Source organism: Diuraphis noxia, unplaced genomic scaffold (assembly GCF_037042655.1).
Source record: "Diuraphis noxia isolate RWA-SAM2 unplaced genomic scaffold, SU_Dnox_SAM2 contig0003, whole genome shotgun sequence".
NCBI lineage: Eukaryota > Metazoa > Arthropoda > Insecta > Hemiptera > Aphididae > Diuraphis > Diuraphis noxia.
This window is the reverse complement of record NW_028301713.1, coordinates 39,945,897-39,973,856: the sequence shown is the minus strand read 5'-3', so window position 1 is coordinate 39,973,856 and position 27,960 is coordinate 39,945,897. Positions and strand designations below refer to the sequence as shown.

The following is a 27,960-nucleotide window of genomic DNA, read 5'->3' as shown; positions in this document are numbered from 1 at the left end:
TGCATTTAGGCCATCTAGCTGCACAGTGCACAGACCGCGACAAAAGAACCCGATTATCTGTGAATCGATCGTACGTCGGCTCGATGCTCTTGCGTGCTGTGTACGCGTTGTATTTCTCATAATATAAAACGAACGGACGATGGATTAATTATAAATTATAATTATTAGATCGGTACCTTATATATTTATACTACCTGTACTCTATAGTATCGTTTCCGCCGGAAATGACGTCGTCGTCCGTCAACCTACAGACCGCCGGGATGTCGGATGCTGCGGTGGCTGTGGCGGTAGACGACGGGTCCGGGGCCGCGTCCTCTAATCGAAATCCGATGCTGTGTTTCCTGTGCGATGACTACTATGACGATCCTTGCATCCTGATATGTTTCCACACGTTTTGCGCCAAATGTATCCGAACCAAAAATCAGGACAGCAAAATCAATTGTCCCTTGTGCGGGTGAGTGTGGTACCTAGCAGGCGCGGATTCAGAGAGGGGCTATGGGTGCTCAGGCGCCCCCTGTCATCTAGACACCAACAAAATAAATTTATATTATAAATTATATAATTTGTTATTTTTCAAAATAAAATAAATAATAATAATAATTTCGGTGCTTTTTGTTATCGCCGTCACTACGAACATAACTACCTATTATTGTTAATTGTTTTCGAAGTATACTCGTGTGTATAACGCACGCGTCAACGGCGGAAAGCACCGATAACAATTATTATGAAAAAAAAGTTAGCACTAATTAATCAAATAGAAAATGGTAATATTTAAATAAATAGTAAGGTGTATTAATTTTATTTTTGAGCACCCCCTGTTAAATTTTTCTGGATCCGCGTCTGACTACCTAGTCTGCAGTTAATATATTATAATATGTATGTTGAATGATAATTATTATATACCTATATCCTGTAGGTATAATGATATAACGTATACATTGATGTTTATTAGGGGGGGGGGGTTTAAAATATTGAGATCCCTTAAGCCTTCCAAGTTCCAAAAATTAACTGTTTTTTATATGTTTTTAACACTTAATTTACTTTCTAAAGTTTATATTTTAGGTGAACGTAAACCTATATATATATATATTAATATATTAAATACATATTTATGTGGCTATACATTATTATTTAATATAGTATTATTATACTCGTGGCTAGTACCAGTGGAAATTGTATTATAGATGTTCTAATTGTTCTTGTTTCTTGATAAATTTTGTTTCGTATAGGTACATAAATGATTGTTAATAATATTTCTACCTATTATGATATTTTTTCCAGCTACCTATTTATAAATTAATTGGGTATTATTACTTCCTTTAGATATTTTACGATTGTTCTACCGAATTTAGAATTTGTTAGTTTTAAGTTCTGTTTCTCAAACTGACACATAAATTCGAATAAAGACGGTGAGCTATTGTATAGTTCCATCACAAAAAGCGGTAAAATTAATTACCCACTTTAGATTATTATATGAAAATACGGTTTTCTATTATAATTTTTTACTTCTAATATATCCATATTCGTCGGATTGAGGTTGTCTAACGGTTTATATTATATTGTAGAATATATGATATATAGCTAGTGGCGTAGATGTGAAATATTATAATTATAATTATTTTTTTTTTTTTGAGGGGGGGGAGGGGCTACCTTTTGGGGTAAATACCTCACTTTAAAATCATTAAAATATAGAAGAAGAATATGATCAAAAATGAATATGAATTGAAAAGATGTAGGCGTTTTTTTTTCTCTGACACACGTAACTCATACTAAAATTCTCATAACTCACTTTAAAACTAAAATATAATAAAAAGCCTATGAGATGCCCTAGATCTTATACTTTTAAATTGTATAAGAAGTCATTTCATTCTTATTTTAGAAATAATTATAGTTATAATCATTATTGTAAACGTAAAATTTGCTGCTATGCATGGGTCAGAGAGGAAAAAATTATTTGAAAGAATATTTTAAAAATTCTTCTACAAACGATGAACTTAAAGATATCTACATAATTTTATCACTATCATTAATTGACGTTGATTCTTGTATGGTTTGTTATTTAAATTAACGCTATTTTAGGGTTATGCTAAGATATTTGGTAATTACTTACTCTAAGATTATGTTATTATAGCTAATATATGTATAGCTTGTCAACGAATGGTTATTTGAAGGTGTCCTATAACTGAATTTTTTATAGTCATCGTTTTATTAGTGTGCATATCTTAATACTTGCGTTGTATTATGTTTTGCATTGATATGATGGTAGAAAAAAAGTCCCAGATAAAAAGTATCTGGTGAAAAAGTTCTGTTGTATAAAGACAATAGCTATTAATTAAGTAACGATATAATAGCCAGTAAATACAAAAGATATATTAAAGAAAACAATGAGTAATATAATAATTATATTTAAAAAAAAATATGTTATTGAGCCGTAGTCAATAATTATATTATTAAAAAGCGGGTAAGTCGTGGATGTCGCTCTGCTTTACAGTAGGTTACTGTAATGGATGGGATTAAATTTGAATGCAATGATAGGTATCATTGTATACGAAAAACGATTCTGAACGGAGATGATTTGTGAGTCTAGGATATATTATATTTAAATATTGTCATATATTCTATTTTGAAACAAATATTTTATTTTTCAATTAGGATGCATTTTGCATAAGGCATGGTTAATCAATTTTTCCAAAAACATTGCATGTAGTTATCATAATTCATAATACCTTATATTATCATAGATATACGAATACCTGGTTTGAGGATAAATCGTTATCATTACGCGATTTCATAAAAATTTAAAACTAAAACGCTCAAAACATTTTTTCTATAATGACGCTTCAAATTTTCTCTATAGCTTTATTTGAAGCAAAACTTATGGAAAATTTGGTGTTAAATTTTATAACCTTAGATATAAATACAAACAATATTATGAATTTTGAACTACAAAATAATTTGCAAATATTCATGGTTTTGACGAATGTTTGTCAATATTTGAAATTCAAATGCTAATAAAAATTTAATTTGAATTTCCGGTGGACATTTTTTTTGTGCTAAAGATTGAAAAATTTGTAAGGAATCTTGTATTAAATTTTCAAAGCTTAGATTTAAAAAGAAATTTTTTTATGAATTTCTAGCTTATAATAATTTGCGAATTTTCGTAATTTTTACGTATTTAGACAAAATTTGAACTTTAAATGCTTATAAAAAAAATGTGACTATACATTTCTTGATTTTTCAACTGCTAATGTCAAAATATTTTAGGAGCCTTGTATTAAATTTTCAAATCTTAGGTGTTAAAGGAAAATTTTTTTATGAATTTCTAGAATAAAATAATTTACGAATTTTCGTGATTTTTACGTATGTTGTCAAAATTAAAATTTGAATGCATGTAAAAAAAATGTGGCTATATATTTCTTTTATTTTTCAACTGCTATTGCAAAACTATATTATGAGCCTTGTATTAAATTCTCAAATCCTAGAATTAAAAAGAAAAACTTTTATGAATTTCGATCTAAGATAATTTGAACATTGCCGTAATTTTTATGTATTTAGTCAAAATTTGAACTGTAAATGCTTATAAAAAAAATTTGTGACCATATATTTCTTTTATTTTTCAAATGTAAAAATATTTTAGGAGCGTTGTATTAAATTTTCAAATCTCAGGTATAAAAGGAAAATTTTTTATGAATTTCTAGGATAAAATAGTTTACGAATTTTTGTGATTTTTACGTATGTTGTGAAAATTAAAATTTGAATACATGTAAAAAAAAATTGTGGCTATACATTTATTTTATTTTTCAACTGCTATTGTAAAAATATATTATGAGCTTTGCATTAAATTCTCAAATCTTAGTATCTTACAATTAAAAAGAAAAACTTTTATGAATTTCGATCTAAGATAATTAGAAAATTGCCGTAATTTTTACGTATTAAGTCAAATTTGAACTTTAAATGCTTATAAAAAGAAATCGTGATTATGTATTTTTATAATTTCTTAACCACTATAAGAATAACTTATGAGGAACTTTGTATTAAATTTTCAAGTATTTTGTTATGGCCATAAAAATTTTATCGACACTTCAAAAAAAATTTCTAGTTTAAAGTAATTTGCGAATTTTCGTGATTTTTATGTATTTCGTCAAAATTCAAACTTTGAATGCTTTTTAAAAAAAAAAATGTGACTATGCATTTCTTTTATTTTTCAACTGCTATTGTAAAAATATGATAGGAGCCATGAATTAAATTTTCAAATCTGAATATCTCAAAAAAAGTCAAAATATTTTGAAAATTAAATCATGTAAAGAAAATGCCAATCTAAATAACTTGTGAAATTGTCAAGTATCTACGACTTCTACTTTTTGAATAATTACAAATATTTAAAATCGTTTGAGGATAAATCGTTATCGTACGCTATTTCGTAAAAATTTAAAATTCAAACGCACTTAAAATTTTTCCTATAATGATGCTTCGAGTTTTCTCTATAGATACTTGAAGGAAAACTTATGGAAAACTTAGTTTTGTATTTCTAATCCTTAGTTATAAACGCAAAAATTGTTATGATTTTTCAACTTCAAAATTACTTGCGAATTTTCGCGTTTTCGACAGATTTCGTAAAATTTTGAACTATAAACGCTTATTAAAAAAAATTGTGACTTACGATTTTTAATTTTTTTTAGCTACAATAAGAACAACTCATAAGGAACCGTGTATTAAATTTTCAAGTTTTTTTGGTCGCCCAACATTTTTTTACCGACACTTCAAAAAAAAAATTCTCAAAAAAATCTAAAATTTCAGTGGTCTATAAATAACTCAAAAAAAGTCGAAATTTTTTGAAAATTAAACTGTATATAGATGCCACTAACATAAACATTTGGTGAAAATTTCAAGTATTTACAGTGATTAGTTTTTGAATAACAACCATATAAAAATATCGATTTTTTTGAAAACTGTTGGAAAATGTTTACTTCTGACCTCTATAATGTACCAAGGATCTTTAATTTTACATCGGAAACCACCCCCAAAGTTTGAAATCGAAGCATTATTTCGACTAGTTATGCTGTACACAGACACATCATTGTAAAATCAATACATTCATCACTTCGTTCAGAATCTAAAAATAATATACAGGTGTCCCGCGCTGATTTATCCATTGCGATATCTCACGAAATAATGGAGATATCAAAATTCTGGTTTTATAATTAGATTCACATGGATAAGAACTACTATTATTTCATTTTCATGTTTTTGTAAAAAATTTAAAAAATATATTTTGTTATTTAATTTCCAAAAAAATTAAGGATCGCCATTTTGTAGTTTATTTTTCTTAAAATATTAACGTTCAAACAAGTTTCAAAACTTATTTAACCATTTGAAAAACACAACCTACCTTACTATATTACTATTATACGCATATAATTTAGACGTTTATTGTTATTAAACCTTTTCAATTATGTTACACCTTAAAAAAAAAATCTTATCTCAATGGTCAAGTTGCCGAGGGTTATTTCTTATTTCTTTAATAAAAAAAAAAAATAAAAAATACTCTTTAGGGTGTCCCGTGAGGATTTACCTATTGCGATATAGTCCAGTCAAAATAAACATTCAACTTCGGAAAAATTCGCATAGAGCTGAAAATTGGTACACACCTTAGGTACATCATTACAAATGAAATGTCAAAAGTCCCCATCGATCCCACCGTTGCTATAAATTTAATTCGAGGTCAAAGGTCACAAAAATAGGTTTTTCGCAAATATCTCTTAAACTTAAAGTATTTATATAAAAATAGCTATTACATAACTTGTAGATCAAGCAATTATCTAAAAATATGTATCTTGAACTTTTTTTCTACGAATAATATTTCATGAGATGTTGCAAATTCAAAATTTAATCTTTGAGGCGTTTGCTACATTTTTTTTTTTGTATTTCCTCTGTGGGTATAATCTATTATTTGTCGTGAAATATGTTTTTGTTTTTTTAGAATTGATAAGAAAAATGATACAATGCATTATTAATTATTAAGGCAGAACTCTTTATTAGAAATCAAGTTAAATTAATTTTGTAAAATTATGTTATAATGAATATTGAAATAGTAATAATTATGATAATAATAATAATAATCTTGAAATTCTTTGACAATACAATTCTTCTTCTTGAAATTTGTGCTATTGTTCTTCTTCACTTTCTTCATCCTCTTTTAGTCTTATATGTAAAGGTTGACTTAATAAAAAAGATGAATCTAATGTCTCATCATTGATAGCTTCATCGTAAACTTCATTATCTGAGATATTTGGTTCAACATTGGAGCAAGACTGGCCTCGACAGTTATTACATACTAGTGAACAAAATAAACCAACTTTCTTACAACCACAATTATAACTACAACCTTTTTTGCAATTACAAAAAATAGTATTAAGAAGTTTTTCCGGAGCAGGAGGGAGTAGAGTTTGAACTGGCTCCATCCAAACCGTTATCTTTAAATACCCATCCCCAGTCTTCAGGATTCAATTCGTTACCTAGCCATACTTGAACTTGATAGTATACTCGATATAAATGTTGATAAGCAGCGGAAGATGTTGGAGGAAGACAGGGTAACTTAACACTTTTATTACTCCGTGTATTTTTTACAAAACTTAAATACCTATACTTGTCAATAGAATCTATTATTTTTGGAGCTCCGTACATTGCAAGAAGAAAACGAATTCCATTTGAAAGAATAAGTTCTGGAGAAGAGTCAATATTTTTAAATTTTTAAAAATTGGAGACAAAGTTTTATTTTAAATGTTCCAAGTTTATCATTTTTTCCCCTGTGACTTTTTTTCCGTTCCCCATTGATTATTCAGATTATTGTCTATATTGTCTATATTGAACACTCACGTTTATCGAAGTTGGCTTTAAAGTGTTCTCATTTTTTTTTTAGATATCCTAATTTTTGCTCTTTCGTGTAGATTAATCACTTAGATGTAATAAAAATAATTTTTTCTTTATAAAAAAATGTAATAACTATTTGAGTTACATAAATTAAATAGGTACATGTCTATAATAATATGAGCGAAGGACTACGAGAGTATAGGCAGGTCTGTAGGACGTAAGTGTTAATATTTAATAAATAAAAATAAAAAATAGTGATAAATACTTATAGATAGTACTGATAGTAGGTACATTTTTTAATTATTCCTGTAATAGGTTTATAGCTATTATTAACTTGTGTAATTACTAATTAATTACCTAACTATCTACGTAAATGACGTCATTACAAAGTTCTTCATTAATTCATACTAAATGGTGTACCTAAAATTATATTAGGTATTCCATATTTATTTTAAGCCTAACATTTCTTAAATTCAAATTATTATGCATTATCTATATATTCTATATTCAGAAATCTTTTCAGACTCCAGTAAATTGAATATTACTACCATGTCTTATTTCAATCAAATAAAACAAATAAATTCGTTAAATTTTCTCATAACAAATTTTAAAATCTACTAATTTTGTAAATAGATAAAAGAATAATTTTGAATACCTATAACATTATCTTTTTATGTCTTTAAATGTAAATTATCTGCTGTAATTTTTAATGTGAAAAAAACATGTTAATTCCAAAAAGCAAAAATAAAAGGGCATATTTTTAGTTTAGCTGCACTCTACATACTTATTAAGAGGGTGTTACTCATAGATTTTTCTTTCTACCTTACACGCACATAATATAAGTATACTCTGCACATCATAGCAAATTTCGTTTATTAGTTTCAATGGAGTGCTTTAAATTAGTTGTGTTAAATTTAAAGTTAAAAATAATCAATAATATGAAACAATGCTCTACATCACCATATTTTATCATTGTACTGCCACAAAGTTCAATTTATTATTATGATATGATAGGTGTACCCATAGGGCAGTTCTTGAGAAGCTACAAGGGAAGGAATATTTTGTATGTACTACTTACAATTTACATACATATCCTATTTATATTTTTCTATTGCTTTCATATTTTTACACAGCCCCGGGGGGTGGCCCACCCATCACCGCCCCACCCCTTAAAATTTTTTTTTTTTACCGACGACGCCGCGGGAATTGCTTTCGCATTGCTTCCGCGGCGTCGCCATCGTTTATAGACTAGGTATATCAATATACAGGGTGTCCCACAGAGATCTGACAAATGAAATAACTTTTGTTCTAATCAATATTTTTAAAAATGTCTTTTAAATATAATTCATAGACACTTGCGAAGTTAATTCGAGGTGAGCCACATGTTGTACCTAAAGCAATGTTTATAAAATAAAGATACATTTTCCATTTTAAAACAAATGAAGGAACATTTATTTACTTTTAATTTTAGTCTAAGTTTGGTTCAAGAGCCTCACGAATTCAGTTGAAATTGCCGCCTTGATTTAGTCCTCATTTAAAATATCACATGCTGCCTGTATTTTGTTTTTTAAGTTTTGAAGATTGACAGGTGGATCTGCATAAACCTCAGTTTTCAAATATTCCAATAAAAAAAATCCAATGGCGTTAAATCTATCCGGGGATCGTGCAATTCAAAGAACAACGTTATAAGTACTATTCCATCGGAAATATCTGATTTAAATGTTGTCTAACAATAATAATTGCATTGTGGACTAGTGTCCTATCTTGCTAGAAAAACATACATTCTCAAGCGAGTTCTCAAGTGTCTAATGAAAAATAATCCAACAGTCTTGGAAGTTCTTTTGTTAAAAATTAAGATATCGTTTGTCATTATTATCGCATACTATCATAAAATAAACGGTCCTATTAGCTTTTCACGTAACAACCCACACCAACAATAAATTAACAACTTCGACTGTATTTTTGAACGAGCGGTTATAAATGAAAATATCTTTAAATACGAATTATGCATAAATCTAATTTTTGACTTACTCTAACTTGGTCAGTTTTGAAAATAGAAAAAAACTTTTTATATCATAAATGATAAAAAAAAAAATACTCTACTCGAATTTTCAGAAAAAAATTTGGGTTGCCATTTAAAAAAAAAGAACTTAAGTTATATTTGTATGTGCTTACCGAGAGAACTAAAAATTTGAAATTGATCTGAAAATATGTATTTAAGTACTCCCTATAAAGTTCAATAGGTTCATACCAAACATACTAGGTATTATATTACTACCTATATATGTATTTAGACATAATGCTATTTTTTTAAATCTATATATTATGCTCAAACTAGTCATACTTATAAGATTTAATAATAAATAATAATAATATGATTATTTTTATGATGAATAATAAAATAAAATGTCATAAAAAGTTATAATTGTGTATAATTTATAATTTATTTTTCAATTTAGAACACAAACAACGTTAAAAGAAGGCATACAGTTACCACCTCCCGACTATTTGATGTGCAAATTGATCGATATGGTGAACGTCGAGAACCCCCCTTGCTCCAATTGTGACAAACGCGATCCGTCCTCAATGTATTTTTGCTCCACTTGTGGTAAGCCTATGTATTTTATAATCAACTGCCAACGTTCTATTTACCTAATACCCTTGGGTGGGTGGAGATGTATTTGTAAATATATATATATAAATTATCACCGACTTTGTAGGTCAAGCTTTGTGCAAGCCTTGCCGAGAAAACACTCACCGTGCAAAAATGTTTTCGTCACATGACATCGTGCTAATGTCCAAGCGGTTAGCGGACAAAACAGAAATAGTAAGCCACAAAAAATGTACAAAAATACATAATATACTAGTGTACCTATATTAGCACTATATACTCGGTTTATGTTTTTAGAGTATTATGAATCATTCCTCATTTCTAATAATAATATTCTATTGGTGGTTGGTGGCTGTAGTATACTTATAATTATATATAATAGTACAAATACCAGTGAAATACTTATGATAATAATTTTACGTATGATAACTAAAAATATTATTATATATATAGTTGAAAAATTAAAACGTAATTCATTCAATTTTACAAATAAAATAAAAAAAGCGGGTAAGACGTGGATGTCGCTCTGCTGTACAGTAGGTTGCAGCTGTAATGGATGGAATTAAATTTGAATCCAATGATATTATATCATTGTAGGTATACGAAAAACGATTCTGAGCGGAGACGGTTTATCTGTCTAGGATATATTATAGATTATTAAAAATTTTCAAATATTAGATTTAAAAAGAAAATTTATCTTGAATTTCTAGTTTAAAATAATTTGCGAATTTTTGTGATTTTTACGTATGTTGTCAAAATTAAAATTTGAATGCTTGTAAAAAGAAAATGTGACTATGCATTTCTTTTATTTTTCAACAGCTATTGTAAAAATATTTTAGGAATCTTGTATTAAATTTTCAAATCTTAGATATAAAAGGAAAATTTTTTATGAATTTCTAGGATAAATTAATTTACGAATTTTCGTGATTTTTACGTATGTTGTCAAAATTCAAACTTTGAATGCATGTAAAAAAAAATTGTGGCTATATATTTCTTTTATTTTTCAACTGCTATTGTAAAAATATGTAGGAGCCTTGTATTAAATTTTCAAATCTTAGATTTAAAAATAAAAACTTTTATTTATTTATATTTAAGATGATTTGAACATTGCCGTAATTTTTACGTATTTAGTCAAAATTTGAACTTTAAATGCTTATAAAAAGAAATCGTGCTAATGTATTTTTAATATTTTTCAACTGCTATTGTTACAATGTGTTAGAAGCCTTGTATTTCATTTTCAAGCTTTTCTACCCAACAAACAAATTTTTATCGATATTTATAGAAAAAAAAACTAAAAAAGTTGAAAAATTAAAATTTCAGTAACAGCTCAAAACAAATCAAAATATTTTGAAAATTGTATCAAATATAAAAAATGCCTATATAAACATTTAGTGAAAATTTCAAGTATCTGCGGTCATTTGTTTTAGACTTTTAGAGTTACATCAAAATAAGAAAATCGCTAAATGTGAAATCCAGTGAAAATCCAATGTTGTAAAAATTTAAATTTAAATTGCTCATAAAAATTTTAGTTTCCGGTGGACATTTTTTTTGTGATAAAGATTGACTAACTTGTAAAGAATCTTGTATTAAGTTTTTAAATCTAAGATTTAAAAAGAATTTTTTTTATAAATTTCTAGCTTAAAATAATTTGCGAATTTTGGGGATTTTTATGTATTTTGTCAAAATTCAAATTTTGAATGCTTATAAAAAAAATTGTGACTATAAATTAATTTTATTTTTCAACTGCTATTGTAATTTAAAAAAATAACTAATAATGATCGAAAATTGCAAATGCCTATGAATAGTTCAACTTAAGTCGACAATGTTTAAAAATTGCACGGTGGATAGAATATACTTATATAAACATTCGGTGAAAATTTCATGTATATATGACCATATATGTTGTTGACCAATTTGTTTTCAATTTACATCAAAAACCAAAATCGATCTTGTCGAAAACAAATTGTGTGTAAAATTTCCCGCTTTTCCCTTAATATTTAGTTTGTTTATCCCGATTATTCAGAAAAAATATTAAGAATTTTTTACTTTTGACCACCAAAATTACCAACTAGATTCACTTTCTGATCGAACGAGGTTGAGTGATTTTCAATGAGTGATTTCACTCAAAGTTTGAATTTTGTCAAAATACGTAAAAATCACGAAAATTCACAAATTATTTTAAGCTAGAAATTCATAAAAAATTTTCTTTTTAAATCTATGATTTAAAAATTTAATACAAGATTCTTTACAAGTTTTTCAATCTTTATCACAAATAAAAAGTCCACCGGAAATTCAAATTAAATTTTTACAACATTGGATTTTCACTTTTATCGATTTTCTTATTTTGGTGTAACACTAAAACAAATGACCGCAGATACTTGAAATTTTGACTAAATGTTTATATAGGCATTTTATATATTTGATAAAATTTTCAAAATATTTAGATTTGTTTTGAGCTGTTTACTGACATTTTAATTTTTCAACTTTTTTAGTTTTTTTTCTATAAATATTGATAAAAAATTATTTGTTCGGTAGAAAAGCTTGAAAATTTAATACAAGGATTCTAACACATTGTTACAATAGCAGTTAAAAAATATAAGAAATATGTAAGCATGATTTTTTTTTATAAGCATTTAAAGTTCAACTTTTGACTAAATACGTAAAAATTACGGCAATGTTCAAATGATCTTAGATAGAAATAAATAAAAGTTTTTACTTTTAAATCTAAGATTTGAAAATTTAATACAAGACTCCTCACATATTTTTACAATAGCAGTTGCAAAATCAAAGGAATACATAGCTACAATTTTTTTTTTAACGTTCAAAGTTTGAGTTTTGACAACATATTATGTAAAAATCACGAAAATTCACAAATTATTTTAAGCTAGAAACGCATAAAAAATTTTCCTTTTAAAACTAAGATTTGAAAATTTAATACATGGTTCCTTAGAAGTTTGTCAATTTTTATCACAAATAAAAAGTCCACTGGAAATTCAAATTAATTTTTTATGAGCATTTGAAATTTAAATTTTTACAAAATTGGATTTTCACTGGATTTCACATTTAGTGATTTTCTTATTTTGGTGTAACTCTAATAGTCTAAAACAAATGACCGCAGATACTTTAAATTTTCACTGAATGTTTATATAGGAAATTTCTATATTTGATAAAATTTTCAAAATATTTTGATTTGTTTTGAGCTGTTACTGAAATTTTAATTTTTAAACTTTTTTAGTTTTTTTTCTATAAATATCGATAAAAATTTATTTGTTCGGTAGAAAAGCTTGAAAATTTAATACAAGGCTTCTAACACATTTTAACAATAGTAGTTGTAAAATAAAATTAATTCATAGTCACAATTTTTTTTTACAAGGATTCAAAGTTTGAATTTTGACAACATAGTAAAAATCACGAAAATTCATAAATTATTTTATGCTAGAAATTCATAAAACATTTTCCTTTTATATCTAAGATTTATAAACTTAATACATGGCTCCTATCATATTTTTACACTAGCAGGTGAAAAATAAAAGAAATAGATTAGCACAATTTTTTTTTACAAGCATTCAAAGTTTGAATTTTGACAACATGTGTAAAAATCACGAAAATCACGAAAATGTGCAAATTATTTTAAACTAGAAATTCATAAAAATTTTTCTTTTTAAATCTAAAATTTGAAAATTTTTAATAATCTAAAATATATTCTAGACAGATAAACCTTCTTTGCTCAGAATCGTTTTTCGTATACAATGATATAATATCATTGGATTCAAATTTAATTCCATCCATTACAGTAACCCACTTGTAGCCTACTGTACAGCAGAGCGACATCCACGACTTACCCGCCTTTTTTTTTTTATTAAAACTACACATTTTATTAATAAGAACAACATTTGTTCACTGAAATTTTAACGTAGGGATTATACCTCTCTCACAATCAAATTTTATATTATGGATACTATAATTAGTGGCGTATTTACGAGGGGTCCCTAAGCTCACCCCTCACCCACAGAGAACAAAAAAAGTTACTCAATGTTAAATCAATATTTTATTACGGGTTTTCTGATAATAAAATTGAACGATGTAGACAAATGCGTTATTTATTAGTGTGAAAAGTATCCCCCTCCCAAAAAAAAAAATTTAAAAAAAAAATATTGAAAATATTGAAAATACGCCACTGACTAAAATAATACATAAATGTTAAACAATATATCATCATATAAATCTAGATATTTTAATATTCCTATAGACATTTTTTGAACGTGTGTAAATATTATGAAAAGTTCATAGGTAGAAACATTATAGTATACAATTTGATATTGTTTATAAACTGTATAAATTAAAACCGTGTCCGTAGTGTCCAAAGCACGACGAAAAGATCAGCTATTTTTCGAGTACTCAGAAACACGTGATCTGTACCAGTTGCGTACGCGAAAAGCCTCCCGAGAGTCGCAAGGCATGCGTAGACATAGACGTAGCTTATAATCAAAACTTGAAAAAATTAGATAGAGCACTTATAGTAAGTGGTTTTTTATTCTATTGTAGTCAAACACGTGTGTTGATTCGAAAACTTGTTTCAGTCGGTCTACGACATGCAGAGTACAATCCGCGAGGGCGTAGTGGCATGCCACACGCTTCTAGAAGAACTGCGGCAAAATACAGATAAGGAGAAACTGACTATACACAATTTTGTGCAAACTCTCCATGATGCCATCAACAAAATACAAACCGATATGCACTTGGAAGTCCAACGGTAATATTCTAATATATTTTACATATTGTATTTTCATTCTATTATTATTAATATTGAGCTGTACACAATTATTTGTAACGTGGTAAAACCCATAACTAGCAATACCATTTTTAATATATATTTATTAGTTTACCATATTACGTAGTAAGTAAAAGAATTATTGAGTACTATAATATTATTTATGTATAATATTAATAGTAATAAATATAATATGAATCGTTTATTTTATATATTGAGTTAACCCATATTTTTGGTCTAATTGCCTTTATAAATTATAATAAAATATGTTCTATCTACCTTTCGATCCCTATTATTATTGACTCATTGTTTATTTTTAAAAGTTCAATCGTAAAATTAGTATTTTAATATTTAAATTTATATGCGTGAAACTATTGAGGAATGTTTAAATATTTAGGTTATTTTATAAAGTGCGTTTAGCTTGAACTTATTTTTTCAATTTTCTTAATATTTGACTTTTTGTTATTTATCCCTTTTAACAAATAAACGATGATTAACCTACTTACTTTAATTGTTTTTTATACAAGTGTATTTCTATTTTGCGTTTAATAACTTATTATTCAACACTTAAGGTTTTTTTGTTTCTAACCTGCAGTTTGTAATGATTAAATTTTTTTTAAACATGTATGGCCTCGACCCAAAATCAATAATGCAAGAAGCTAAGAACAAAACAATACAATTAATTTAATGTTTTTTTTTATCAGTTTTTAATGTGCACATTATATTATAGCTCAACATTTATATATTAAACAAAAATAAATATCCTTATCGGTGATTACGATATAATTGGTAATTAGGTTGATGTAGATAATTTGGATTGTAAAAATAAGTTGTCTGTGCAGTGAGAAAATTTATTAATGAGGAAAGCTCTGAAATAAATTTGGAAAACATGTTATCGTTAATAGAGTTATTGGCTAAAATGATATTATTAAAATTGGTGACGGAGGTGTAGAGAGTTGTTTTGAGAGGATGAGGTGGTGGTTCGAGAATTTAGATATGAATACTGTGTTTGGATTTTGACGATTTGAATATTTTATTGAGTTGTTTTGCGATGTTTGAATAGAGCTTTGTATTTTAGACATCCATTGTAGTTGGAAGTGTGATAACCCTCGCAAATGGTGCACTTGGCTGAGCCGCTATTTCCGTTAGTGCAACTCAAGTTGCAGTGATCTCTCCATATTTCGTGAAGGATAACACAGCATGTGGGAATGTGGGATGATAGCCGTAGTTAGCAGTGTGTCCGTAGGTTTGAAAATTTTGACAATAGGTTAGACTCTTGGTCTTATGAGATAATTCATCTTTATTTTTGGTGTACAACATTGATGAAAGTTTTAAAACTTCTTTATTGCTTTGGGTTTGAGGTTGACAAAAAAAAGCGCAAGCGGGTGTTCATTTTTAATAACGTCCATGATGACTCGACTAATGGAGTGACTTAATTCGCCCAGAGTATCAGATATATCGTATCTGAGGTGATGGTCGAGTGGTGCAAATTTCTTATCTTGAAAGGTCGATATGTTGGTGGCATAAAAGTGTGGAAACAGGCATCAGTGCCCATTATAGGTGCTGCGTAATAGTATTAAAATTTAGACGTCCTTGAGGGGAGATAATTGAATAAGAATAAGGTGATCATGGCCATATTTACGCACGGACAAAATAGACATTTGTCCTGAGACCATGGGCCAAGGGGCCCACCGGTGACTAGCACTAACTATGTAATATAATACATATTATGGCCCAATTTTTTATTTTGTCTCTTGGGCCATATATTTGGTAAATCAGGCTTTGAAAGTAGAGACTTAGATATGAACTCATTAGAGACGGTGAGCTGTACCTACTAACGTATATTTAAATGCCAAGATATTGTTATTATTTATGACATAAATTGGCAAAGCCTTGATGTGTTAAGTGAAAAAAAAAGTAATTCGTCAAATGCATTGAAAACATCACAGAAGTTTCGTTGTCTTCTTTGGATGCCAAAACAGCGAAACGGTTTTATGAAACGAATTTTTTGTTGTTTAAGTTCGGTAACAATAATGAAGAAGATAACAAATGCCTTTTTGAGGATTTAGGTGTGCGCGGAGACACTGACCCGCTTTCTGACCGTTTTTGTTTGCAATAATTTTGTTATAATAAAGTGAAAATGTTATAATGATCATGATGAGAATGAATTTTAATGTTTACGTTCATAATAGTCATAGATCACGGAGCGAAAAACCATCGATGTGTGGATGTTCGCGTTAAATGTAACAACCGGACCAAATGAAAATTATGAAAATGACCGTACTTAAATTTTTTATATTATAATATTATTTAGCCTTAGGCATAGTATAAGTAAATATTCCTATAGTTACTATGGTTTAAGGTACTAACAATCCATTTGATATGATTTAGGTACTTAGTTGTTAATTTATTGTGATTCTCACTTGAAACATAAGTATTAGTGTGTTTATTTTTACAGCAGATAGAACAAGCACTTATTAATAATCAGTTATCTCATAATTAATTGCAGCACGCGGTTAAGTTTTGTAGATTCACGCTGTTTGTATCTACAAATTATATATTTCTTATACAATTACAATACTTTATTTTATTTATTTTTATTTGCAGACAATATGAAATAAAAGAAAGAGCTTTTCGTAATCAGCTTTTGACTTTAAGTGCAGTGCTTCCAATTTTGCAACATCACATTCTTCTTTGTAGAAATTTTGTATCAACTTCAAATAAGTATCATTTTCTTGAGATTGTGTCTTTAATGCTCGATCGATTAAATACTATCGTGAAAATTCCACAACCGACAAAGTAATTTGTATAAATACTCATAAATCTATATTGTAATACTATAATAATATCTAATGAGTTATATTATATTTATTTACAGGCCTTTATTGACCAGTACAATAAAAACAAATTACCGTTCTGAGTTTGCTCAGTGTTTAGAACCATGGTTTGGTAAATCAGATATAATGGACTCCGGTATTTATGAATCTTCAAAAAATATAAATATTCTTGCTGCAAAGTTTAAAGAAAACTTAAATTTATCACATTCTACATTGCCCAGTAAAAGACAACATTCCGCTCTTAAAGCTAAAGCTTTAGAAGGCGAAGGTACTTTTTCTAATCATTGTCGAAGTTTTGATTCTCAGATAAAGGTAAATACATTAATCACTGATATACGTTTTACATATTAATATTCTATAATATTATAATATGCGTAGTTTAATAATATTAAATGTGTTTTGGGCGAATTTGAAGTAGGTATGTTACATATACGGCCACCTCTACTTCGTGGGTGTAGTATGCTGCTACCTAACAAACAATTTACAGATATTAACCATTTTAATAATAATAATAATATTTATTAAGCAAACAAAACAAACAATATAAGAGTTATAAACAAAATATTAAATCAGGTTTGCAAGCTCATTCAAATAAACATAAGATATGCTTGTAAACGAATGAGCTGGGTTCATATTATGAGTAGGTATTATAATGTATACAAGAAAAGTTAAAAAATTATAAAAATTAGTTAAATTTATCTTATATTTACGAAGTACCTAACAGAATTCCTTTAATATCATTGGACTCTGTGTTCCAAAATTAGTTAGAAAATAAATAAATTAGTTTTTGCATAATAATTATTAATGAATAACAATTTATTAAACTAAAATGTATACTTAATCTATTGCTAATAATTGTAGTTGCCAAGTATTTTAATAATATGTTATAATATATGTATTGTTACCTTTACCTATACTGTGTTAAGAGGGCGCAACACTCGTATTTGTTGTCTCAGTCTTACAAACGCGTAACATAACAAATTTACGCTAAGCAGTTCACGTTTTACTCATTTGGCTTCAAAATTAAAGTGAATAGACCTGTTATAAAATTTGACGGTAAGAACATTAGGTATCTGTGTTTTGCTGGAAATATTTTTACGATAATTCAGTTTTTAAGTGAGTTATGCGTGTATAATAAATTTTAAAATAAAAATGCTCATAACTTACTTGGAAACTGTATTATCGTAAAAAACTTCCAACAAAACACAGATAATGTATTATTACCATCAAATAATAGGTTATTTGCTCTAATTATTAAGTTAACGGAGTAAAACGTGAACTGCTGAGAGTAAATTTGCTATGTTATGCGTTTGTAAGACTGAGCCAGCAAATACGGGTGTTGCTCCCTCTTAACGTAATCTCAGAAAAATTCAAATAAATTATTGTGTTGTGTTTTAACGGACTGTCAAAATTACTCTTTTAGTAGGTAGTCTAACAAGCCTGTTGTCTAACACAGTGAGGTGGAAGGACAAAACACAGACTAAAATAATTTAATAGGTATCTTAAAATAAGGTATTGTTGGTCTTGGTGAATATTTACCAGTATAATAGCTATCTAGTTATTATAGTATTGTTTGAATGTTATAATATATTGCTTATGTTAATAACTCGAGTGAAAGTTGTTAGTTATTTGTAATAAAATTAAATACAAATATAACATAATAATATTATATAAGATTAAGTATGCCATATTTCCCAAAATGTAACATACTGTATGCATACAGTTTTTTGGTACATGCAATTTTGTGGTAGGTATATATGTATATGTATATAATATACTATAACCAATATGTCCTAACGCATCAACTCACACATATGGTAACGCAAAAATACATTTTTAAAAATTTGCCATGTTATTTTTAGTAACTACTAAATATTTAAAAAAAAAACAAAAATAATTACTTCAGACTTAATGAGTTAAATTAATATTATTAATATAAAATAACATTTTTTTTTAGGAACTGGGAACTCAATTGAGTTGTGTGAAAGACCGTTTAAATGAATTACAGAGAGAAGTAAGGGCTCTTCAAGGTACTAAATCTCCTGCTGTGCCTCCTTTGATTTTAAGGCATCAAAATATTATCAGAGATTGTCTTCGTTTAAATGATACTCTTGATAAAAATAAAATAGAATTAGAAAGATTGAGGTCTGTGTTCCAAACCATTTGGCAAGAACAATTGTATAGAATTCACGTTGAACAAGATATATTCCAGTCACAAGTATGTCTTAATTATTTAAAATTTTAGATTTCATATATTGATATTGTTTAAATAAATAAATTACTTTTATGAATCTTTAGATGACTGATATCACGAATTTGCAAAGTGAAGTTAAACAGTTAGCCACATTGGCGCAACAATTAGATCCTTATGTCAAGCGATTAACATCCAAGCCAAATAATAATGAAATGGCAGATTTAAAGAGTTTATTGGATCGACTGAGTTCTCTTCAGCAAACCCAAAGGTTAAATATCTTACCAATACAACATAATATGTAAAATATAGCTCAATATTTAATGTGAAATGAGAAATCTACATTTATATTAAATATTAATACATTTTATTTATTTTCCAATATTCAAATACCTTCTACCATCACATTATCTAGATTTCCAATGGGATGTCACAAAATGGAATCTCACTGCATGAGTAGTTCCTCACCTTTATCAGACACAATATATACCAAAGATAACAGACCAGAAACTCCAGTAAGAGAAAAAGATCAACAAATGTTATATTTTCATAAGACACAATCTACCAAGAGTGTGTTATCTCATATAGTAGACAAAGTTTGTGTACGGGATAAAACGTTTCAAGAATTTAGAGAGAGAAGCAAGTCTGAAGGCCGTATAAAAGATTGTCCAATCAGATCTAAACCAAAAAATGGTAGGACTACTATATAGACTTTTAACTAAAAATAAAACAGTATAACACTATGTATAATATATATATAATATGAATTATACATACAACATACTCCTCAATATTTATTTAATAGGTGAAGAATGCGTAAAAAATACAAGAGCATGCTCTTTATACCAAATGATAGATATTCGTGATATGCAACATCTTGCTTCTCAGTCGACTTCAAATATACACGAAAGGGTATTATATTTAAATTAAAAATATTTATTAGAAACCACTAATATTTATTTGTTCGTATTTTTAGGATTTAAATACTGAAATGATGTGTGATAAATTAAGAGAATATTTAAAAGATCATCTGAAAAAAAAACTGAATGTTGAGCTTGAGATCATAGATGATGATAAAGGTAATTTAAAAATCATATTGCTTTGATAAATTATTTTGTCTTTTTGTTATGAATAAGTTGATTTTTGTATCTAATACATATATAATATTTTCATTTATAGATTATAATGTACAATGTACAAAATATTATTTTACCATATTTATCTTCACATTTTTACATTTTTCTCAATTTACTAAATGGAGCCTTCCCATTGTTTATAAATCAAATAAAATAATAATGGAGAGTAATAATTGTGGTAGAACACAAATATATATTTAGAAAAAAATAAATTAAATAAAAGTTTTTTTCGTTTTATTAATAATTGTATAATATTATATTATCTAAGGAATTTTCGATGGATTTAATTTTAATTTATTATATAATGTCTATACTTACATGCTGTTAAGTAATAACTGATACTAACATACATTTAATAATAAGTATAAATAAATATTATAACTAGTAATTGTTAAAATAAATTATTGTCAAATGTATTATGTTTTTTTAGGATACCAAAAGCAAGAGCATAATAAAACCTTTGAATACATTGAAGGAATGATTGGAGAAGTTGAAACTATCAGTTGTGAAGGAGCTAAAGTTTGTCGAAAACAAGGAGGAAGAATTTACAAGAAACCAATGCCTCCCCCTGTAGAAGATCCTATGCCAATACCAATAGCTGCACCAAGAAAATATAAGAGATATCCACATTCGGACACTGAAGATGGTGCTATGTACCAAGAATCATTATCGTTCCGGTTAGAAAATATTAAAATTGTATTCCTAGCAATTAATTGAAAAAAAATTTAAAATTATCAGAAACTTTTTGGTAATTCATTTTAATACATAGTATTGTCAAGTGTGATATATTTAATACATACAAAATAGAGGTATCATATTCATTTACAACATATGAAATTGGTATGTTAAAATAAATATATATATTCATATTTTACCTTCGGTTTAACAATAACTTACTTGTAATAAAACTTAACATATTATTATTTTGAAAATTCTAAATATCAATATCCAAAGCAATTTAAATGTTTTAATAATAAAAAAAACCTTAGCCTAGGAATGACTAATAAGTCAATGATTTCAAATACTAAAATTGGTTATTGGTTACATTTTAATGTTTTAAATGATTGAATAGGTATTATGCTTTAAATGATATTTGTATATGAACAAACTACAAAGTATCATAAAATCATAGTATCAATATCATTAATCAAATTAAAAAACTTATCAAAAATTTAATATTTTGTAGCTAAACATTTGAATACTTTGGAAATGATTACATTTTCTGAAATTATTTTCTAGGCACATTACTTCTCCCGAGGGTGGTAAATGTACTCGCACAACAAATTCAGTCCGTTGTCGATCTAAAAAAACTGGACCTGTTAGGAAGCAAAGATCGTGGGAAACATTTCCAACTCGAAAGAAATCAATTACCCCAGAGCCAAGTAAATTTTGTCGTGATCCAGAATCTTTTCGTAGTCAATTTGATCTCAATACTTTTCAAGATGGATTAAGAAAAGCCGATAGTTTTGAAGGACACGAGGAAGCTGTAAGTTCACTAGTTAGAGAATTTCATAAAGTCCGATCCTTAGATAAAAAATCAAAAAAATTAGAGCAATAAAGATAATATTATATACTATTAATATATATAAAAATAATAATTATTAGTGTTATTTGTGTTACTTAATAATTTTATAATATAACTTAAGCCAAATTCAAGTTTTTTTTAACCTAAATTATTATGAATCAAATAGATTTTGTAAAATATTACTAATATTAAGTAGATAATATCTGTTTTTTTTTTTTTTTTTAGAAAATTTGATAACTGTATGTTTTAATTTAATTTTTAAGTTTTTGGGCATTTAATCACCCTTCTTCAGTTCGGTTTCAATTGTCGTAATACGTTAGTTTATTAGCAGTAATGATCGCCGCTTTCTTATCTAATTGTATCCTCTTTTACGGCTTCGACTATAATTCATATAAATCAAGTTATTATGTCACCGCAACCTAATGTGGTTTCTTCCAAAATTACGAACAAAAGAAACTTTCTACATACATCTTCTCTATCGCCAAAGACTGAAGAAAACAAAACTCAGTTATTCACGAGTCCAAATCGGTTTTCCGTTCTTGCTAACCGTGAGAAAACTTATAAGTTTATAAATATTATAATATATAATATATATTATAAAATCAATGATACTATTATATTGTATATGTGTATGTTTTTTAGATTATAGACATTATTAGGGATCTTAATTCCCTATGTTTTATAGTATCTTCCAGTTTATATTTCCACAACAAATTAAATTTTCTTCATATTATATGTTTGATACCCAATGCTATTAATAGTTTATTTGAGTATGATGTATTTTCCAATTTTTAGCAACTTAAAGATAATCATCAAACAAGTTTTATCTTCTTTTTTAATAGCTTGTTGTGCAAACTTATATGGGTTGATGATTAGTGGTTCATAATAAGTTTGACATAAGTTAAGTAAATTGACCTATATCTTTAGATCCACACGTTATAATTATCTTTAATTTTTTCAACATTATTAATGTGGGATTGGGCACCAAGATATACAATTAATAATCAACAGCACACTAATAGCGGACTAACTCTTTATTAACAACAACATTAACAACGTTAACAACATCAACAACGACCAACATCACACTCGCACGTCGAAACAACACTGACGCTTATTCCCCACCCACCACCTTAGCTGTATCAGGAACCGACCCTCTCTCTGGTGGACAACTCAACTCCACATCTTCCCCAGACTGAACAGCATCCGCCTCGCCTGCATCTTCTTCCTCATTGTGGATTGTTGGACACCAGGGCTTCATGAAGTCAGTACCAGTGGATGTCTTGTTTGGTCCTTCACCGTCGCCTACTTTCCACACTTCAAAACGGTTTGGGCCCCTTCTACTGACAATACGATAGGGTCCCAGATATTTTCTTGCAAGCTTAGACATTGGCAGGAACTGTGTCCTACGGATAGCTACCAAATCACCTATACAATGTGGCTCAGATTCCTTCCTACGCTTGTTGAAGGTCTTGCGTTGCTCCTCTTGAGCCTTAGCAATTTGGTCTTTGGCCCGCTGACGATCCTCTTTTCGTTGAATTTCATACCAGTTGATATATTCTTTCTCTATAGCTTCCTTCAGTGGCACAAAATCAGCATGACGCATTTCTACACCAAAAGTCAGCTTGAATGAAGTCATGCCTATAGATCTCTGCACTGAGCCGTTTATTGCCATCTGCACTTTTCCCACTTGTCGATACCATTTTTCTGGTTGATCAATGCACATCTTGGCCAACACATTAATAATAATGGCATTAAGTCGTTCAACCTGTCCGTTCCCACGAGGCATGCCTGTGGTAATTAATATGTGTCTAATATTTCTGTCTTTGCAATATTGTTCGAAACTATGTGATATGAACGCGGTTCCACGATCAGACACAATACGTTCAGGATTACCAAATGTCACCTCCAATATTGCCAAACGATCAATAACTTCCGATGCTGCAGTAGTTTTTGTAGGGAACAGCCAGCAAAACTTTGAGAACCCATCTATTACAGCAAATAGGTGCTTATATCCTTTTGATGTCGCTTCCATTGGTCCCAAAAAGTCAATGTGCCAGGTCATCAGCGGCGCGTCTCCCTTATCAATAGGGTGGAGAGAACCTTCCTGCCTGCCTTGCTTTCTATTCATTAAGATACACGGGACACAATTTTTAATTACAGATTCAATCTTCTTCGTTAACCCAACAATTGAATATTCACGCCGTACTAACAATTCAGTTTTTGTAACTCCAAAATGGCCGATGTCATGGGCATTCCTAATAACCTCAGTCTGCATGTTTTTGGGAATTACCGGCAAGTCATTACCATCACGTACTTCGTGTAGAATGCCACCCTTAATTACATGTTTCCCAGCCACTGGTGCATTCATGATAGTCCGAATGTCAGGGTCACCCTGTTGTGCGGCTACCAACCGTAACAGGAACTCACTTCTCTGGATGGACATGCATACTGGGTAACGACTCAAAGAGTCCACATGGGGCATCCTTGATCCGGACCTATGTTCTATGGTATAGTCGTACTCTGAGACCAGCAATGCCCACCTGGCCACTCTGGTTGCTAAATCTTTTTTTTCTAAGGTTTTTGTAAACGCAGCGCAATCTGTTACAATTTTGAAATGTAGACCCAGCAAATACACTCTAAACTTCTTCAACGCTTCCACGATCGCCAGTACCTCTAATTCATAACTATGGTAGTTACGCTGTGCCTCAGTGGTTTTTCTACTCATGTAGCACACTGGATGCAACCTTCCATCATTGCTATCCTTCTGCAGTAGCACCGCCCCAAATCCCCACTGACTTGCATCGGTATGTAACTCTGTCGCCTCCGCTTCAGGACTGTAGATTCGCAACACAGGGGCTTCTGTAAGACGGCGTTTCAGCTCTACAAAGGCTGCTTCCTGTTCAACACCAACTTGGAATACCACATCTTGTTTCAACAGATCACTCAGCGGTCGTGCCACATGGGCGTAACCGGGTATGAATCGTCTAAAATAGCCGGTAAGCCCTAAAAAACTTTGCACCGCTTTGACAGTCTTAGGTATAGGGAAATGACGCACGGCTAAAAGTTTACCTTCGGAGGGACTGACAGCGTTGTACTGGATACGGTAACCGAGGTAATCAATAGTGCGCTTAAGAAATTGGCACTTTGACCACTTAATGTCAAGACCATATTCAGCAGCGACACCCATTACAGCTTCTAGACGTGCAACACCTTCATCCACGTTAGCCGCCACTACAACAAGGTCGTCCATATACGCTAAGAGGTAACTTGCCTTAATCAGGTCGCGGAATACGAAGTTTACATACCGTTGGAAGACTGGTGGTGATATGCACAGTCCAAACGGCGTTCGCAGAAACTCATATTGTCCACTGGGCGTCACAAACGATGTGTATTTTATACTGTTCTCGTCCATCGGTACATGAAAAAACCCATTCCGTAAATCCAATGTCGAAAATACAACAGCATCGCGCAACTGATCAACCTGCTCGTCGATGAGCGGCAGCGGATAACGGTCACGTACAATTTTTTTGTTAAGGGCTCGATAATCGATGCACAATCGCAATGTCCCATCTTTTTTGGCTACCAGGACCACTGGGCTGGCATAATTAGAACAGCTGTGTCGAATAATACCTTCACTCAGCCACTCTTCCACCTGTCGATCCACAGCAACCTTTTCACGCGGCGCTAACCGCCTGGGCCGCTGATACACAGGAACTTCGTCGCTTAAAATAATGACTGTCTTCATAGGTACGGTTACGCGACTTTCAGGCACATAGTTACTGACTATTTTTTTAATCGTTGGCAAGAACTCCTTTTCGCCTACGTCCAGCTCCGGCACTTCAACATCAATGGCCATCATCTGTCGCACTTCACGAGCATCAACCACCTCCACAGCCTTCGGTCCCACCCTTAGCTCGGCACTGGTCTGGAACAACGGTCGACCTATGATCACATCATGTCCTATGCTGTCGTCACTCACGGTGTACATGGTGATGGGGTATGTTCGACCATCAATGTACAGCTCCGCGTCCAATATCTGTTGCGTAAAAAAGTTTGCACCTGCTGGTCCTCTTAGTCGTAGTTGACACATCTTGCTGGTGGCATTGACTAATTTCAACCCAATCGAGCGCCGACAAATGTTAATATCGCATCCCGTATCAATCAGAGCCAATGCTTCGCAGCCCGAAATCACCACTGGCTTCACTATGCGATCGTTGTTACTGCCATAGTCAACCTGATACACGTTTGGCACTGCGTCACTCTTACCTGGACACTCGAACGATTTATGTCCAAAAGCGCGACATGAAAAACATTTTGGTCCCTTGTTAACGTCAGGACACTCTCTCGACTGGTGTCCACGATCACCACAATTGAAACATCTAGTTACTCCCTCCACCGATGAACCTCCTGATGCGATCGCCGGGTTCGGTTTACCATCAGCAGTCACCCGAGGTACACTTCCCGCTGGAGATCGGCTCTTAATCCTCTCGTACAATTCAATTTTTTTCTTGAATTCACCCAACGTTGCCGCGCCATATAATACGTTTTTGTCCGCCGAAGTGTCGGGGACACCACAAATCACATAGTCGATGACCGATTCGTCTTCAATATTGCCGTGCGCTGCTATTTCCCGCATTTTATATAAATATTTTAACAGTGTTTCATCGGCACGTTTCCGACGAGACGATAACTGCCGATGAACATCGGCCGCACTGAGCCGACAACGGAATTCATTTAACAACCTGTCGCGTAACTCGGACCACGATCGCAAACCACTTTCGCCTCGTATGAAATCAAGGGCTGTGCCCTGAAGTAGTCGCTTGCCATAGATAAACTTATGCAGTTCTGACCAAGAACACAAATCTGCCAAATCCTCGAAATCTTCTACCCATTTCACAATACTGCCACTATCGTCCCCGGTGAATGGACGTAATGAATCCTGTACATCTGCGAATGTAACGCTAACACTACGCCCGTTTAGCAAACGATCATCAATACGATCATCGACACCTTCTTCCAGCTTTTGACTTGCTCGCGCATTCTTTCGCGGTCGCGGCATTATCACAACAATTTAGTAAACACTACTATCAGTTATCACACTATGATATCAACAATATACCCGCGGTATATTCTGCGTAACCAAACTTAATAAAAATGTGAGGTTAGGTTCAAACTCGAATCGCGTACCAAAACACAACCATGCGATTATTAAAGTATAAAAATCGGAGCGAATCCCGGACCGGCCCCCAAAAATGTGGGATTGGGCACCAAGATATACAATTAATAATCAACAGCACACTAATAGCGGACTAACTCTTTATTAACAACAACATTAACAACGTTAACAACATCAACAACGACCAACATCACACTCGCACGTCGAAACAACACTGACGCTTATTCCCCACCCACCACCTTAGCTGTATCAGGAACCGACCCTCTCTCTGGTGGACAACTCAACTCCACATTAATTTTACAACTAACGAGTAGACACATAAACAAAAACATTTATAACTTGTTTTGAAATTATCAGGATAATATTATCTTTAAATTACATAATAGTAAATGTTCTGTATTTTTTAAAACAAAATAAAACAGTATTGTAAATGAGGAATGTAAATGTAGAAATGTAGTGTCTACATTAACCTAGAAAACTTAGATATATACAACAGAGACAACAAATGCTTAGGTATGTAGCGTCTTCTCAAAATTATCATATTATTTTCAAATGTTCCATTATAAGGGTTATGACACTTATAACATTGTAAAGTTAATATTTACTACCTATATATTTTATATGTACTTAATATATTATAAATGTTATACAATAACGTATTATTGGTTTTTGTTTCAATATTATAATGCTATTTATTATTATTCATATTTAATTGTTAATTGTAATATTGCATTATTTAAAATTGATGTCTTAATGTTTTATATAAATTAAATAATTATCTAGTTGTCCAATAATATTTGATTTTATTAAAAAATAAAAATTATCACATCTAAGGACATT

General features: G+C 30.1%; 1 protein-coding gene across 1 annotated transcript; it reads left to right on the top strand.

Annotated features, from left to right (window-relative positions):
* On the top strand, positions 1 to 27,958 carry LOC107167390 (RING finger protein 207-like). Its single transcript, XM_015516416.2, has 14 exons — positions 1 to 454; positions 9,330 to 9,478; positions 9,591 to 9,697; positions 13,839 to 14,000; positions 14,062 to 14,234; positions 16,860 to 17,051; positions 17,131 to 17,401; positions 19,047 to 19,307; positions 19,388 to 19,551; positions 19,696 to 19,973; positions 20,086 to 20,192; positions 20,257 to 20,359; positions 20,847 to 21,093; positions 21,656 to 27,958. Exons 1-14 carry the CDS (start codon positions 225 to 227, stop codon positions 21,972 to 21,974), a joined length of 2,763 nt encoding a protein of 920 aa, XP_015371902.1. The 5' UTR covers positions 1 to 224; the 3' UTR covers positions 21,975 to 27,958.
* The last annotated feature ends 2 nt before the right edge of the window (positions 27,959 to 27,960 follow it).

Bases quoted from the DNA above. Each gene is read 5' to 3' on its own strand.
- LOC107167390 (XM_015516416.2), top strand. From the start codon at position 225: ATGACGTCGTCGTCCGTCAACCTACAGACCGCCGGGATGTCGGATGCT. The intron at 19,974-20,085 runs GTAGGACTACTA...TTTATTTAATAG, and splicing joins CAGATCTAAACCAAAAAATG to GTGAAGAATGCGTAAAAAAT. The intron at 20,193-20,256 runs GTATTATATTTA...TCGTATTTTTAG, and splicing joins CTTCAAATATACACGAAAGG to GATTTAAATACTGAAATGAT.